The 17,942-nt window shown below is 37.6% G+C and overlaps 1 protein-coding gene across 1 annotated transcript in view; it reads left to right on the top strand.

The window, feature by feature from the left end:
* The window catches only part of NUP210 (nucleoporin 210), a 166,542-nt gene that overhangs the window by 19,206 nt on the left and 129,394 nt on the right, over nucleotides 1–17,942 (top strand). The window contains exons 2-3 of the mRNA XM_027836937.1: nucleotides 11,360–11,496; nucleotides 13,435–13,566. Of these exons, the coding sequence (XP_027692738.1) occupies nucleotides 11,360–11,496; nucleotides 13,435–13,566 (269 nt within the window). The remainder of the gene's footprint in view (nucleotides 1–11,359; nucleotides 11,497–13,434; nucleotides 13,567–17,942) is intronic.

Genomic DNA, 17,942 nt, shown 5'->3' with positions numbered 1-17,942 from the left:
CATATGGAACTCTCGGATTCTTTAAGTGTTTAGTACTCTTTGCTGGTCTTTATTCATCTTCCACTCAGTTGTTAAATGATTTTTCCTAAACCACATGTCTGACCCTATCACTTCCCTACTCATTGAGTTCCATTGGCTGTCAATTGTCTACAGATTCAATATTAATTCCTCGGTTGGCATTTGAAGCTCTTCATAACTTAGCCCCTAGCTACCTTGCTAGTGTTCTCAAAAGCTTCTCTACAATCTAGTAATAATGGCATGCTTACAGTTCCTTAGTCATAATGCTTCATCTCCTACCAACATGCCTGTGCCCTGGTGTCCCCCATGCTTAGAACACTCTCTCTTCATTGCTACCTTTTAGTTTCCCTGATTTTCTTGAAGTCTGAGCTCAAATTCCAGCATTAGTAGGAGGCTTTTCGGGGTCCCCCAGCTACTAATGCTTTCCCCTCTTAAACTGCCATCCATACATCTACCTGTATATATTTTGCATGTCCCTTGTCATTTACATATTGTCTCCCCCATTAGAATATAAGCTCCTTGGGGGCAGGGCCTGTTTTTGCATTTCTTTTTTCTTTGTAATCCCAGTGCTTGGCACAGTGTCTGGCATATAGTAAATTCATAATTAATGTTTCTCATTGACTAATTTCCATAACCCTGGACATACTGGTGTGGCTGGGCCTTTTGTACCAGTAGCAATATCTTACATTAGGGCTATCCACATCTCTTAGCTGCACTCCCTTTTCAGTGAATTAGGACAATTGGCAAACTTTTGCCCTATTAATCTGATCCACAATCAAGAGTCTCTGAAAATCATCGACTTTACCAGAGAGAACTCTTGTTTTGCTTTTCAGCAAGTACCTAATAGCACTAGAAAGAGTATAGTGAGATCAGTTTCCTTAAATGTTTTGTGGTAGTTAGGATGTTCAATAAGTAATTAAAATTAAACTCTCAGTCAATGAATTATGCTTAGTGATCGCAGTTCCTAAGCCATGCTTGCAAACTAGTGTTTGACACAGTTACTTTGGCCTTGGCTTCCTGTATAGTCCCATTTTATTTTATGCATTCAAAAGCATTGTTCTGTGAAGGGGTCATTGAGCTTCATAGGCTTTTAAAGGATCCACCACACACAGAAATGCCAAGAACTCCTTTCTGTTCCAGTCTAACCTCCATCATTTACAAGTGGAGAAACTTAGGCCAGAGAGACTAAGTGAATTACGAGAGCTCACACAGGCAGAAGATAGCAGGACTAGGGTTTGAACCAAGGTCCTATATTATATCCTTTGGTGGAAGCTGTTTGGGAGATAGGCAGTTTATAAAGTGGAGAAGGGGCAAGTGAGGAAAAATTTTCCTACTTCTTTCAAAAATGTTGAAAAATAGAGTTTAAAAAAGCTCTTTTCCAGATCTGTTGTGCCCACTTTCTTTACCTTTAACCCCTAGCTACTCTTGCCTCCCTGTTTCTCGGTATTTCTTTTTTTTTTAATCAAATTTGTCCACTGAAAGCATCAACAATTGCCGTAAATTAGGTTTTGGCTGATTATCTGTTACTTTCTTATCTCCTTCTGCTTTCCTCTTGACTGTGTCCCCAGTTCAATTTGATAAACCACTGTATCTGAGAAGAATTAACAGCCAGCCCCTTCATGGAGAGGTGACTCTCCTGCCGGCCCCTGAGAATAGCAATATTCCAGACTAGAATTTATGTAATCAACTACACAGCCAATAGCTTTGGCACAGATGCCTGCTAAATCACTGAATAAGAATTGGGAATTTTCTCTAAACCAACTATAAGTAACTGGGAAATAAAACTTGATTTTATAGCAGCAACAATTTGTTAAGGGCTGTTAAGGGGTCTTTTTGAGTTGCCATGTTTTCTAGAAACACTGGATCTAGAGCATGCAGAAGGCCCTTCATGTGTGAAAGATGACATAATTTGTTGTTTGCACCCTAAGCTGAATTCCCTGTGTGTCCTTGGGAGGTAAGATGGACACCAGCCAGTCAGTTCCAGGCTAGGAAAAATGCTTGTGTAGCTGGGTCCTTTGTAGATAAGCAGACCCTCCTGTCTCCATAGTCTAGTACAGGGGTGTGGAACCTGTGGCCAAACTACATAGATTCAGTCAAAGGGCCGCACTTGAGGACCTAGAAGGTCACATGTGGTTTGAGGCCACAGGTTCCCCACTGTTCTCAAGGGAAAAGAATTCAGCTTTTACCATTACCTTGCTCTTTCCCTTCTGGAGGGTTTATTGCATTGTCTCCTCCCATGCCAAACCACTTACTATTTTCTCTCCTCCTTTGTTGTATTGTCATAAATATGCAGACCTTCCAAAAGGATTGAACTCTTTGGGTTCCACATGCATGTTCATTTCTCTTGTAATAAACCTGGTTTCCGCATAAGTCTCATAGCCTTGTGATCACCTGTTGACAAATTGTATGTTTAAATCACCTTTTAATGATTTTGAAGTGCCTTCAGTACTCATTACCTCATTTGATTCTCACAGGAGCCCTCTGAGATAATCAGATTAAGGATTATTCTCCCCATTTTACATAAGAGTAACTGAGATCCATGCTGGTAGTGATCTGCAAGTGGTCACATACTAAGTGATTTATCTAGTGGCTGAGGCAGGGCTAGAACCTAGGTGGCTTGTTTCTAGCCATGGGCTTTTATCTCTATACTAGATTGTAGAATGATTTCCTTATTCATTAATTTGAGGGCCTACATTGTACTTTTCAACAGGTACATGATATGAGCCAAGCCCTTTCTTTGAAATAGGCAGATACGAAATGACTTATATGGAAATATATTTACATGTGATTAAACATGTATAGCCTTTATCAGATTGCTTACCATCTCAGGGAGGGGAAAGTAGAAGGAAAGACACAATTTGGAACTTAAAACTTAAAAAAAAAATGTTGAAATTGCTTTTACATGTAATTGGGGAAAATAAAATATTATTTTAAAAAAGAAATAGGCTTATGCAAATATAATACATACACACACACATATATATATTTGTATGCATATATATCTCACATAATACTATGGATAGATACGTATTACAGTAGGACTCTTAATGTCCAAAAAATACCATATCCATAGACTGAGACTCAGAGAACCATTTTATACCATGTGTGTATCTTATTTTTAATCCAATATTTATAATACAAGTAAACATTACAGAATCACAGAATGTCCCACAGGGCCCTTCAAGTCAAATGTTAGCATATTAAAATGGCATCACTAAATCTAGCAGTTAAACTTCCAGACTAAAGGGTAATTCCAACACTCCCTAATTATAATTCAGAACTTCAACAGATCTTGGCATTCCAATGCCTAGCACAGTGCTTGGCACATAGTAGGCACTTAATAAATATTTATTGACTGACTGACCCCATTAATGTAGGTACTCCCTCCAGTGGCACAGTGGATAGAGCAGTAGACCAGGGAGTTAAGGAAGGTGGAAGTTTGAATCTTGTCTAGAAGCTTACTATCTGTGTAACCTTGGGTAAGTCACTTAAACTTTCTGCGTCTCTGATTCTTCATCTCTAAAATGAGAAAGTTGGATTGGAAGGAACTCAAGAGTCCCTTTAAAACTGTGATGCTATGACTTTTGTACATACCCTGTCATCAGTATATAGAGGAGCTACCATGATATGGCTAACCATAGGCCTTTGCCATCAGTTTCCCTTCTGGGGCTACCCTAACCTGCATAGTGGTTTCTTTATGCTCAGATAGGGCAACTAATTTTAACATTTGGCCATGGAAACTGTAATCAGGAAGGACAATCTGCATTTTAAAAAATTACTTATTTTCTAAAGACTAGCTCACATTTATATAATGCTTTAAGATTAAATATAAATGAGAATTGGATTATCTGGTTTTATATTATGTAAATACTACTTTATATTCCTGGAATAGTGCAAAGTTTATCAGGGGTATGTGTGTGTATATATAGATATATACATATATGTACATATATACACACATATATGCATGCATGGATGTTTGCATGCATATGCATGTATACATCTCTATTAACATATGATATACACATATTTTCACACAATATGAGAAAGGTATATGTATATGCATATGTGTGTATACATACAGGTGTGTCTATACATACAAATATGCAAATACACATGTGTATATGTTCATATACATATACACATGTACACTCATGAAAAGTAGCCTGGTGCAGAGTGGATAGATGGCTAACACTGGAGTCAGGAAGACCATTTTTCAAGTCCTGTCTCTGATACATGCTAATTGTGCAATCCTGAGCAAGCCAATCAAAAAAAACCCTCCATGCTCTGGTAATTCTCTAAAGATAGTAAGTCACAGATGAGTTGCTGATCTCTATTAGTTGAGGAAGTTCCCATTCTAGAAATATTCCACACCAATGAAACTGTAGGTTAACCCCACCCTAGTCTTTAATGTACCATCAGTTAAATAAACAAATTTCTGAATTATTATTAAAAGAATCAATGCAGGTAACATCTTCTCCTTCAAGGACATTTGTCTGTCCTTATTTTATCATAATATTTCTATTCCCTCCGGCTTTGAAATGTTTTCTTAAGGAAAAAAAACCTTCTGCTTGAATATTTTCTCTCTGATGGCATGTAACTTTCAGATGTTGGCTGGGCATAATTTGTTTTCAGTGAGTTTTCAAATATAGATGTTTGATCAATTTTTAAACTTCTCATCAACAGCTCTGGGTGGGTTCACCCTTGTTTGTCTGTCTGCATGATCAGAAGGATCTGCTTGCAGCCGTTGGGTGCCCCCACCTCCTTTTGAAATGTTTGGCTTCAGTCTTGAAAGTTCTCAGGCACATCTATTTTAGTGTGTTTCACACCATAGATTTTAACACCAAGTAATCTTTACAAGTTTTCTTCTTAAGAGCTTAGAGAATTAATGTTTTATATGAATTTAGAGAACTGAAGCTTGTCTTCTGCTTGGTGTACAGCCGAGAGCTAAAGTGAGCCATGCAAATTCAACATGGCACTAAATCTCTTGCAATAGATAAATGAGTAGATGAAGGGTTCTCAAACTTTTTTGGTCTTTGGACCCCTCTGCACTCTTCAAAAATGTTGAGGACTTCAAAGAGTTTTTGGTTATGTGAGTTATATTTATATATGTTTACACTATTAGAAATGAAAACATCTTGTTGTTTAGTCATTTTTAGGTGTGCCTGACTCTTCATGACCCCATTTGGGGTTTTCTTGGCAAATATACAAAAGTGGTTAGTCTTTCCTTTTCCAGCCCATTTTACAGATGAGGAAACTGAGGCAAACAGGGTAAAATGACTTGTCTAGGGTTACATAGCTAGTAAGTGTCTGAGGCCAGATTTGAATTAAGGAAGATTCATCTTCCTGCCCGCAGGCCTGGTACTCTATCCACTGTGCCACCTAGCTACCCCACTAAAACATCTTAGTGTTATGAAAATAATTTTGACCTCACTGACTCCCCTGAAAGGATTTTGGGGACAGCTCAGAGGATCTTGAGAAACATTGGCTTGGATAATAACTCCAAATCATTTAACTTGAGAGGCAGCCTTGTGTATTGGATGGAGAGTTGGCCTTACAGGCAGGAAGACCAGCATTTAAATCTTTCCTCTGAAATACCAGGGTGTCTCCAAACTTTTAAGCTTTTATACCTTAAAAATGCCCAAAGACATGAGGAATGCCCCATATATTGTCTATATATTTCTGGAACAGTCACTTAGCCTCTCAGTGTTCTAGGCAACTTGCTAAGTACTCTGAGTTACAGAATAGTGGCTGCTCTGTATTGGAAGAAAGAGCTTTCTCACTCAGAGTTTCCTGTACCAATAAAATAATAATAACAAGCATTTATATGGTGTTAAGATGTGCAAAACATTAGAGCCAAGGTAGCGAATAGAGAGAGCAGTCAGAAGAGCTCTCCCAATATACCCCTCCAAACTACTTTAAAATAACACCTCCAATCAAATTCTGGAGTAACAGAGGCAACAAAAGGTCAGATTGAGACATTCTTCCAGCCCAAGGCAGCTTAGGAGTTCAGAAAGAGAGAGATCTGTAAAATGGGAGTGGAGGCCGGCCAGGAGTCAATGTGGATGAAGCATCAATGGTGGGGTCATGAGGTGGTGACAGAAGCATCAGCAGCTTCAGGAGCTTTCATGCCAGAGAGGGTAAAGGGACCTGGCAACTGGTCAGAAAGAGATTCCAGGGGACCTCCGTGCTAGTAGTACACATAGGACTAGATGCTAGGCCACTTCTGGGTCATAGTTCAAGGGTAGACAGGAGCACTTTTGGTCAAGAGGTAGCAAAAGCCCTGAGGGGCAGTGTTACTTTTGGTCCCAAGGGGTCAGTGACCCTGTGGAATAGTATCATTTCTGGTCTCAAGGGAGCAGGGGCCCTGAGGAGCAGTATCAATTACAATCCCAAGGGATCAGAGAGCCTTCCTGGGTAAGGATCAGACTACAAACCAGGAGAGCAATAACCATACCTCTCCACAGATCACAACATCTTGGAAACTCCAAAAACTTCCAAACTCTCAAAATTAGCTCTGAAAACAGCAGTGTGAAAAAGCCTGAAGCTTGAGACATTTCCCTCCCCCTATTCCCACCCTGCACTGGGAACAGAGCCCAACTTTAACATAAAGTTCCAAATCAAGAAATAGAGTGGGAAAGTGAGCAAATAACATCCACAAAAAATAACTTGACCATAAAAGTCTACTGTGGTAACAGGGAAGACCAATATACAAACTTAGAAGACAATGAAGTCACAAGAGCTACAAGCAAAACCTCAAAGAAAAAGAAAATGTGAATTGGACACAAGTCCAACAAGAATTCCTAAAAGAGCTGAAACATAATTTTCAAAATCAAATATGAGAAAAAAAGAAAGAAAAAAAGAAAAAAATCACATGTGTAGTAGAGAAAAATTAGGTAAAGAAATGAAAGTACAGTAAGAAAATTATGAAAAGACAATTAACAGTTTGATAAAAAGGGCACAAAAAATACTGAAGGAAAATCACCTTAAAAAACATAATTGGTCAAATGGAAGAAGAGGTACAAAAATTCACTAAAGAAAATAATTCCTTAAAAATTAGAATTGGGCAAGTGGAAGCTAATGAGTCCATAAGTTATCAAGAAACAACCAAAGTTAGAAGAATGAAAAAAAGAAGATATGAATTGTCTCATCAGAAAAAAACAAAAACCTTGGAAAATAGATTGAGGAGAGATGATATAAGAATTATTGGATTTCCTGAAAGCCAAGCTCAAAGAAAGAGTCAAGGCATCATATTTCAAGAAATTATTAAGAAAAACTACCTCAATATCTTAGAACCAGAGGGTAAAATAGAAATTGGAAGAATTCACTGATCACCACCTGAAGAAAATCCCAAAATGAAAACTCTCAGGAAGGTTATAGTCAAATTTCAGAGCTCGCAAGTCAAAGAGAAAATACTTTAAGCGGCCAGAAAGAATCCATTCAAATACTGTGGAGCCATAGTCAGGATCACCCAAAATCTAGCGATTGTGATATAAAAGGAGCAGAGGGTTTGGAATATGATATTTCAGAAGGCTGGGATTACAACCAAGAATAACCTGCCCAGCAAAACTGAATATAATCCTTTGAAGGAAAAATGGATATTTAATGAAATAGAGGACTTTTAAGCATTTCTAATGAAAAAATGAAGAAAAATCTTACTTTCAAATAAAAAACTTAAGCATAAAAAGGTAAACATGAAAGAGAAATCATAAGGGACTCAGTATAGTTAAATTATTTACCTTTCTGCATAGGAAGATGATACACATAATTTCTAAGAACTATTATCTTTCAGGCAATTTAGAAGGATTCTAAATAGAAAGAGGGTGTGAGAGTGAGTTGATTATGTTGGGATGATGTAAAAAATATGGACAGGCAAGAAAGAGGAATGCCCTGGGAGAAACGGGAAAGGAGAGGAAGAATGGGGAAAAGTATTTCACATGAAAGAGATATTCAAAGAAAAGCTTTTATAGTGGAGGGGAAAATTGGGGGGGGTGATGTTTGAAATTCATTCATATCTAAATTAGTTCAAAGGGAGAAATATGTATGTAAATGTATATGTATATATGTGTATATATTATATGTACATATATACATACATACATATATACACATACTCAATTGGTAATAGAAATCTTTCTTACCCAACAGGGAAATAGTAGAGAAAGGGGATAAGGGGAAAAGGGAGTGGTAAAAGGGAGAGCACATAAAAGAAGGCAGTGGTCAGAAGCAAAACAGATTTTAAAAGAGGAACAGGATAAAAAGAGGGAAGAAGAAACAGAAGAAAATAGGATAGAGGGGAATGCACAGTTAGTAATTATAACTATGAGTATAAATGGGATGAACTCACCCATACAATAGAATTCAATAACAAAATGTATTAGAAACCAGAATGATGAGCAGGATCATTTCAGTAAAACCTAAGAAGTCTTATATGAACTCATGCAAGGTGAAGTGAGCAGATCCAGGTGAACATTGTACCCAGTAACAGAAATATTGTAAGGATGATTAACTCTGAAAGACGTAGCTACTCTGATCAAGATAATGATCCAAGACAATTCCAAAAGACCTGTGATGGAAAAGAATGCTATCCACTTCTACAGAGAGAACTGATGATTTCTGAATTCTGATTGAAACATACTTTTATAAACTTTATTTTTGTTTTATTTTTTGCCTATTTTTCTTTGCCACATGGCTAATATGGAAATGTGTTTTGCATGAGTTCACATGTATAATCAATACTAAATTGCTTGCCTTTTCAAAGAGGAGGGAGGATATTTGGAACTCAATTTTTAAAAGTGATTGTTAAAATTTTTTTACATGTAGTTGGCAAATATTTAGCAAAATAAATAAAAACATATTTTAAAAAAGGAAAAAAAAATTGTGAAGTATTTCACTTGTCAGATCATTAGCTTCTCATTTGAAATAAGTTCCTCCCCTATCCCCCTTATCCTCAACTTAAAACCTAAATGAAATCATTTAGCATGGTTCTAGCTATTCATTTATTGGCACGGTGAATTTGATTTAAATAAAAGCTCATTTAAATAATATCAGAATGTAGCATAATTGAGAAGCCTGAATTTCATTCTATGAAAAGTACATTCTTTTGTTTTGCTATAACAATAGATATTCTTCACAACTCAGAAGAAGATTTAAGTTTCCATGTATTTGCCTTCTTAAGATTTTGCACTTCAAGTGAAGATGGGGCTTAAATGTGTGTACGTAAATTGGTATAGAGACAATAAGAGCTAACCAGGTTTGTTATAGATCCTTTCTGTATATGCCATGTGTGGTAATACAAATCCACAGTTTGGAAGGAGAAGCTAAGCATCTCTTTGATGCTTAATGGGATGGCTAAATTGACTGATCATTGGATAGCCTTGGTAAGAGCAGTTTTCTTTCATCTTCTAAAACCCAAAGCAGTGCCTTAGGGATTGGACCTAATATTGGTGGCTCTAAATTCTTTTTGGTTACTGTGAGTATATTGTTTCAAATAATGTGTAATTAGAAGTTATTATGATTTCCCATTTTTGGTGATGTATTTGAGTTTAAATTAAAATTTTATCTAGTTCCTTTCTATTTGCAAAAAATTTAGGAAATTAATTTAAATGTTCAAAATCTGATTTAAATAAAAACAGAATGAAGTTTTGTTGTTACTGTTATTTTGAAACCATCTATTTCTAGCTACCCAGTAAATCGTACATCTGGAAAGATTTTTCAGGAAGCAGTAAAAGCTTTTGCTGATAAAATGTTCATTTTTTTGGTTAAGTAAATTGAAGACTCAGAAATAATGAGGACGCTCCAGAGTAAATCACAGCAAAAATTTAAATTCCAGGCCTCCTAACCAAATTTAATAGCCACTCATTATCTCCTTTCCCAACCTTTCTTGTATTCCTCCCAAAACCCTTTGCACTATTCAGTGTGGGAAGAGGGGTGTGTTCTAGCTATGTGTGAGTTCCCAAGTCTTTTAAGATCTGCTTGGGCTTTAGTAGTGCTTATAACAAAAAAAATTTTTTTAAGGAGACCTCATTTACAATTTTATTCATCTAGAAAAGAAACAAAGGGAAAAATGCTTTAAGGGAGAGTTTCTTAACCTGGAATCCATGAACTCAAAAATATTTTGGTAACTATATTTCTAATCCTATGTGTTTTATTTTGTGCATTTTAAAACATTCTGAAAAGGATTCTGTGGTCTTCATCAGCCTGCCAAAGAGGTCCACGACACCAACATCAACAACAACAGCAACGACAAAGCTTTGGAATGCTTGTTTTAGGAGGTAGTTGCCTATGTCAAAAGGACAAAGGACACAATGAGAGCACCAGTAAAAATGGGATTATGTAGCTCAGCAGCATCCAGCATGTGCCACAGAGCAAGATATCAACTCTGAGGCCTCATTAGACTGCTGGGATTGCATTCACTTATGAGGAATATGTTGCTGGTCATGTGATCGTTAATGCCTTTTGCTCAACTGAAAGTTAGGTTGGAAATTTTGCAAATCTGTAGGGGGAAAATCAAAACCAGTAAATTAGTGGTGTGAATATTCACATTTCAAAAGTTTTTTTTGATTTGAGAGAGATTCCTTTGAACGATGACCTCATTTAGTGTATGTAGGTGTGTTCTTTTTTCAAATGCTTATTTGATTTTCCAAAAAGAAAAGCCTATTTATATATATAATATGATGCAGTAAAAAGAATTTTGGCTTAGAAATTGAGAGTTATAGCTCAATGTTTTGCACATAAGCACTTAATAGGTATATATTGAACATAATTGTTGAACTGAATGTAATTTTTTTTACTGTTTGTGTGATATTAGGCAAATCCCTCAGCATTTCTGGACTTGACTTTCCTTACTGGGAAAAGAGGGAGTTCGATTAGATTATATCTCAGATCCTTCCAACTTGACATTCTATGAACTTTTCAGAGCATACTTATTGTATAAAGTCAAGCATACATGCCCTCAGGAAAAAAATAAAAAGACATTCACTGTGCTGTCTTTCTCCATTGTCCTAATCATTCTCTTTGTTAAAATGCAAACTCCTTGAGAAAAGGGACTATTTCATTCTTTTCACTTGTATCCCCATCACCTTGGACAGTGTTTGGCACATGGTAGGTGTTTAATCAATACTTGCTGACTAATTGATTTGTGTCGTGCAAAGGTACTCTTCAGGTCACATTAATAACACAGGACAATTGCAGGTGGAGATCCAATGAATGAAGCTTTATAAGTAAGATTGGAGGGGGGAGGGCTGCTTGCCTTAGTTACGGAAGCACCTGGTGTAGCAATATGTCTGGACACTGTAACAAGTGGGAACCCTCCCGATAACAGACAGCCCTTTGTTTCTAGGTCATCTACCAGACCAGAAGTGGCCAGTATTGAACCTGTGGATCTGGATGAACGGCAATGCTCTCAAAAGGCAGTTGTGCAGGCCCGTCTATCACAGCCAACCCGCCTCACCACAATCATCTTTGCAGAAGATATCAGTAAGCACTCTGCTTTTTCTTCCAGTCCTGTGAGGGTTGTGCAGTCAGATGCCATACCCTTTTGAAAAGCATATGTTGTTGAGGCCTTTTCTATTTACATTATAATTATTTCTGGTGAGGGAAAAACACCTCTTCCCCCTTTCAAATTAAATCCTCCATCCTTTTTTAACAAGAAAAAAATAATTAGGCAAATGCAATTCATACAGGGACCCCCTCTGACAAAATATACAATATTCTAGTACCAGTATTTTTACTGTCCAGCCTAGTGTTAGACTCTAGGGAATATATGAGGAGAAAAACTAGTCTTTGCTCTAGGGTTATTCTGGCCACTCTGCTAGAGACCATGGGCCAGTACGTGGTTTCTGCTGATGTTCCAACTTATCATGCCACACAGTCGACTCAGTAAACATTTATTAGGCTCTTGCTGTACTCTAAGACTGTACCAAGTAGTGGAGCACAATGGTTTGTCCCAAAGACAGTCTCTTCCCCCAATACACACACAGAGTTTGTAGATACTTCGTGGACATATTGATTTATAGGCCATCCCACAGGTAGAGTATTGCACAGAGGAATGTCTATGAGAATGATTCTGCTCAGCTATTGTCAAGGTTTGAGTTTTTCCCATGTATGACTTTTCCCATGCATATGGTGATTAAGCCCAGACCCCATCTACATTCTTTCACTTTATCCCCCTGGTGGTGTGGAACTTTCATTTTGAAGTACCTGGTACCAAAAGCATAGCTCAAACCACTTAACTCAGAGTTATTTCCCAGCATGATGTTACCTCCAGGAAAGTGTCTGAAAGTTGTACACACAACAATCTTCACTCTCTGCCTCTTATATTGGATGAGTTGAAAGTCTGTGTGCATCCATTATAGACTTTTAGGGACCATCAAAGACCCTATTCATGAATGTAGACCATTTCCTGTTTATTTTAGCTGATGACAAACATTGAAAACAGACTCATCCTTGGCTGTGTATCTTACAAGCACATTTTATTTGAAAGTTTATACCAATTCACTTGACCGCTTTGGATGAGGGGATTCAGGCTGTGGCAGGCAAACAGTTTGTCTTTAGGAGAAATTGCTGTTTCAGAGACTGGACTTAGAAGGTTGACCTTAGTAATGCTAGATTCTAAGCCGGAGAGTTTATTGCGTCAGCAATATAGCTTCACTTTTAAGGATTGATTTTATAGTTTGGTTCTGATTTCTGTTTTTTAGCGTGGTTTTTAAAAATTTATGACTGGATAGCCTGGTGTTGTGGATTGAGTTCTGGCCTTGGAGTCAGGAAAACCTTCAGCATCTGATACATGACTCTAGATAAGTCACTTAATTCCCCCATTCCCTCAGACAACTCTCTTATATTTTAAGTTGCAGAAAGGTTGCTGATGTGCTAGGTGGAGGGAGTTTTCTTACTGGCATTTCCTTATACCAATTAAATAAAAAGGTTGAACTCCTCTCCTCCTAAAAGGGCTGGACTAAGGTTTATGGGGAGAGAGGCACTATCCTGTATTGTAAGGTTTTGTCGGGGTATGGTCAGAGGGTGCCTCTCTCTGGGGCTGTTAGTCTGAGTACCTTAGGGAGGAATAAGGTGCTTTTTCACAGTTCAGATTCTAAGAGAACAGGAGTTAATAATATCTTCTGGAGGGAGCCAATGGTGTCTACATTCAGAAGGGAGGCTTAGAATCTTCTGTCAGCTTTCATTTCCTGGTTAGCATCCCTCTGAACCATGTGAGTGAGCTCACTATACACCTCTCATACTGGTTTGGGTTGTGTTTCCAGGCTTTACCTTTGCCACATCCTCTGCTCCCTAAATTTCCTGTGAGCCTATCCCCAACCCTGTACCTACTGACTGAGTGAAGAGGAAGAAGGGCAGGGAAAGGTAGCAAGAATTTCAAGCCCTGGGGCTGATAATGTGTGTCTGGGCCATCTCCTTCAGTGACCGGCCAGGTTCTGCGTTGTGATGCTATTGTGGACATCATCCATGGCATTCAGATTGTTTCCACCACCCGAGAACTCTACCTTGAAGACTCTCCCTTGGAACTGAAAATTCAGGCTCTGGATTCAGAAGGTGAGTAGGCTCCTATATATAATTCATTCAAAATCTTTTTTTTTAAAAGTTGTTTTCTTCCCTTTCTCTGAATTATCAAAATAATTGCCTTCTTTGCCTGCATTTCCCTTTACTATTGTAGGAATTTCTTAGATTGTTTTTTCCTCATTTACTCTGAAGGAGTGTTAGGACTTTCAGAGAAAAATGCTATTCCCTCTGGCCCCCATCCTCCCAGGTGGGTTAAGAATGTCATTGTTCTTCTTTCCTAAAATGTAAGTGACTCCTTCTGCCATATTTTCTTTTAAGACTCAATGGCATTGGGCCCAGGACACCAGAAAGAGTTTGGCACTCTCTCTGCATGGCCCCATGTGGGCCTGCCTCTTATCCCTGTTTACACATTGGCGGTCGATGGGCACATGCAAAGGAAGTTAGAAAGCATTGCAGAAGAGAAAAGCTTTAACATTTTCTGATTTAGATCAAGTGACTCACTGTGGCTTTTAAACCACTGTCCCCTTCATGACTTTGGGTTGGGATGGCTCACAGCCAAGACCAGTTTGTTTGTGGAGTCCTATGAGGGTTGTGGAGTCAGACGCCATGTTCGGAATGCTGGAGTTACACTGGAGAAAAATAAATACTTTGAAAGCCTTTCACCTTGACGGTAACACTGCTCCACTTTGCCATGCAAGAGTGATAGACACAATACTGGATGACTTCCAGTTAGTAAATCACATTGTGAATACTGAGACAAGTTTTCCCTTCTAATGTTGTGGTATCAATCTGGCTTTCTTGACCAAATTCTAAACATGTTTGCATGGTATCATTTTGACCCCACAGAATCGGCACACTTAATAAGCTCTTTGCTCCATGAAAAATGAAATTATTCTTGCACTGTGGTTGAAATCCTGCTTAAATGAGGACTTAGACTAGCAGATATATTTCCTTTACCCTTCCTGGGGTCTGTGAACATGTGCTGTTTTAATGCATATACATATACATACACATATGTGTATCTATACATTTATCCATATGTATCATGTATGCACATATAACATATTTAACAGAGAAGGTATAGATAAACAGAAAACTATTTCAATATAGGTAGTTTCCTTTATAATCCTATGTATTTTATTTTACGCCTTTAAAACAATGTTTTGTGAAGGGCCCCCTAGGCTTTACCAGATTGTCTAAGTCTTCCATACTCAAAAGAGGTGAAAACCCCTTGCTTCTCTTTTTCTATGGAGCAGCATGGTGTAGATAGAGAGCCAGTCTTGAAGGCATGAAACCCTCGATTCTAGTCCTGCTTCTGACACATAGTTGTCTTGTGACCCTGTAAGTTGCTTAATCTCACTGGGCCCCAGGTAGCTCTGTGATATTCTAAGTTATAGTTAAGTTGCTGATCTGCATTGGTGGAGGGAGTTTCCATACTGGAAGCTGCCCCCCATCAATGAAACCACAGTTCCGGACTCTTCTTCCCCCACCCCCAAAAAAGGTACATTCAAACAGCAAGTCAGAAGAAACAACATATAAGAGAGTATATGAAAGAGAGTAATACAGTACATTATTACAAATGGCATAGTTTTATATACTTCAGCTTCTGAACCTTCAAATCCTTCAGGATTCATCTCAGATTTACTTCAGCCCCCACACCCCCTTCTTTCATCTCTTGACGCTGTTACTTCCACCATACTTTAGATCACATAGTTCTGCATTGTCCCCTAATTGTTATATGCCTTACTTCCCCAGTCGTTAATTTATTCATTCATCAGACATTTGTTAGTCATCTGCTAGGTGTAATGAATGTCCTGTGCCAGGCACTGGAAGCAACACAGGGTGTCCCAAAAGTCTGTGTGGAGTTTTAAGTTATTAAAGCTATAGGACTAGAGTGCTCTCAGTAGTTGGACTAGTTCCCAGCTTCATCAATAGTATATTAGTGTACCAATTTTCCCGCATCCCCTCTAGGATTTGTCATTTTCCTTTTCTGTCATTTACCCAATCTGATTGGTATGAGGTGATACCTTGGAGTTGTTTTCACTTATGTTTTTCTAGTTATTAGTGATTTAGAACATTTTTTTCATGTGGCTATTCACATCTTTGATTTCTTTCTCTGAAAACTGCCTGTTTATATCCCTTGCCAGTTTATCTATCGGGGAATGGCTCTTATTTTTATAAATTTGGTTCAGTTCCCTCTGTATTTGAGAAATGAGACTTTTGTGAAAGAAACTTGCTGCAAAGACTTCCCCCCAGTTTCCTGCCTTCTAATTTTGACTGCATTGATTTGTTTGTACAAAAATTTTTAAATTTTATGCAATCAAAACTATCTATTTTGTCACCTGTGAACCTATCTCTTATTTGACCATAAACTCTTCCCCTGTCCATAGATCTGACATGTCATTTCTTCCATGGTTCATTTATCTGCTTATGATTTCACCCTTTATATCTAACTGATATACTCATTTTGAGCTTATCTTGGTATATCATGTGAGAAACTGGTCTATGCCTAGTTTCTACTAGACTGGGAAAACTATTCACATCTTTGATTTCTTTCTCTGTTTCCCAGCAGTTTTTTATCAAATAGTGAATTCTGGACTCAGTAGCTGTGATCTTGGTGTTTTATCAGACACTAGACTGCTATGTTCATTTGTTTCTTATGTTCCATTGATCAACCACTCTGTTTCTTATCCAGTTCCAAATTATTTTGATGATTACAGCTTCTTAATATAATTTGAGATCTGATACTGCTAGGCTTCCTTCCTTCATTTTTTCTTATCGATTCCTTGGACGTTCTTGACCTTTTCTTCCTCCAGATGAATTTTGTTATTTTTTTAACAGTACTAATTCTTTCATAGTTTGATTGGCATGGCACTGAATAAGTAAATTAATTTAGTATCATCATTTTTATTATATTGTCTTGGTCTACCCATGAGCAATTAATATTTCTCCAGTAATTTAAATTTGTTTTTATTTGTGATTGTGTTCGTATAGTGTCTGTGTGTGTCTTGTCAGGTAGATTCACGGGTATTTTATACTGTTTGCAATTGTTTTAAATGAAATTTCTCTTTCTATTTCTTCCTGCAGGATTTTGTTGGTAATATATAGAAATGTTAATGATTAACGTGGGTTTGTTTTATATCCTGCAACTTTGCTGAAGCTGTTAATTGTTTCAACTCCTTTTTTAATTGATTCCCTAAGTTTCTCTAAGTAAACCATCGTATCACCTGGAAAGAGTGATAGTCATTGCCTGTGCTTTTTCCTTCAATTTCTTTTTCTTGTCTTAATGCTATAGTTAGCATTTCTAGTACAATATTGAATAGTGGTGATAATAGACATCGTTGCATCCTCTTTGATCTTAGTAGAAAATGTGTCCCCATTAGAGATAATGTTAGCTTTTTGGTTTTAGATAGGTACTACTTAGCACTGTGTTTTTAATAGGAATGAGTGTTATATTTTGTCAAGCTTTTTCTAAATGTCCTGAAATAATCACACGATTTTGTTTGTTGTTGATTTAGTTAATTATGCTTATAGTTTTTTGAGAAGGTTTTCCTTTCTATTAATGCTTAAAACTGCACTAATACTTTGGGGGCACCCTGTATAACAATAAATAAGAGGTGCTTCCTACCCTCAAGGAGTTTGCAATTGAACACACATTAAACCCCTCAAGGAAAGATCTCTTCCATGCTGTCCAGCTGTGCTGGGGACACAGATGCTTAAAAATGTGCATTGACTAATTTTTATTGAATTGACTTGACTTGGTAGTGCACGAGACTTTGACAGTTGCCCCTTCTTCAAAAGTCCAGGAATAGAGATTAATTGTTAGTTTGTTTAAATCCTGCTTTGGTCAAGTCCTTAACCAAAGGTGTCCACATCTAAAAATTTGACCCCCTAGTAACTAATATAAGAGTATAAGATTCAAGCTGCAAACGGTTCCATTTATTATTAATCATAAAGACCTGTAATCAAAGGGGCATCCTTTTTTTTTAATAAGCAATGAATTTGTTTATATAAACAGAAGATATTTGTGATTTTGCTTCTCAGTCTTTTTCTGCCAGGAGTGCGTATTACTGGTCAGTAGATAAAAGGACAGAGGCCTCTTGTTTGGATCTTGGCTGGGATTTTGTCTGTATTTTAGCTCAGTTAAAGCTGTAGTTTCTTTCCTGAGGACAGAACTGACCCTCTGTCCTCTTGGGGAACTTATTATCTGAATCTGATATATCTAGATAGCTGCCACTATGTTAAAAATATATTTTTTTAAAGCCAGACCTTTGATTTCATCATTGTGGGGAGCTCCCAGTGAGGATCAGCACTGGCTCTGAAACTTTGAGACAATTGCCAGAGGCACCTAGAGTCCCATAGTTAGTTACTGTCAGAGGCAGGGCGTAAATCCAGACTTAATAATGCAG

This window comes from Vombatus ursinus, unplaced genomic scaffold (genome assembly GCF_900497805.2).
Source record: "Vombatus ursinus unplaced genomic scaffold, bare-nosed wombat genome assembly UNPS02014820.1, whole genome shotgun sequence".
NCBI classification, from domain to species: domain Eukaryota; kingdom Metazoa; phylum Chordata; class Mammalia; order Diprotodontia; family Vombatidae; genus Vombatus; species Vombatus ursinus.
The sequence above is the reverse complement of the archived record's forward strand: the minus strand, read 5'-3'. Positions and strand labels throughout refer to the sequence as shown.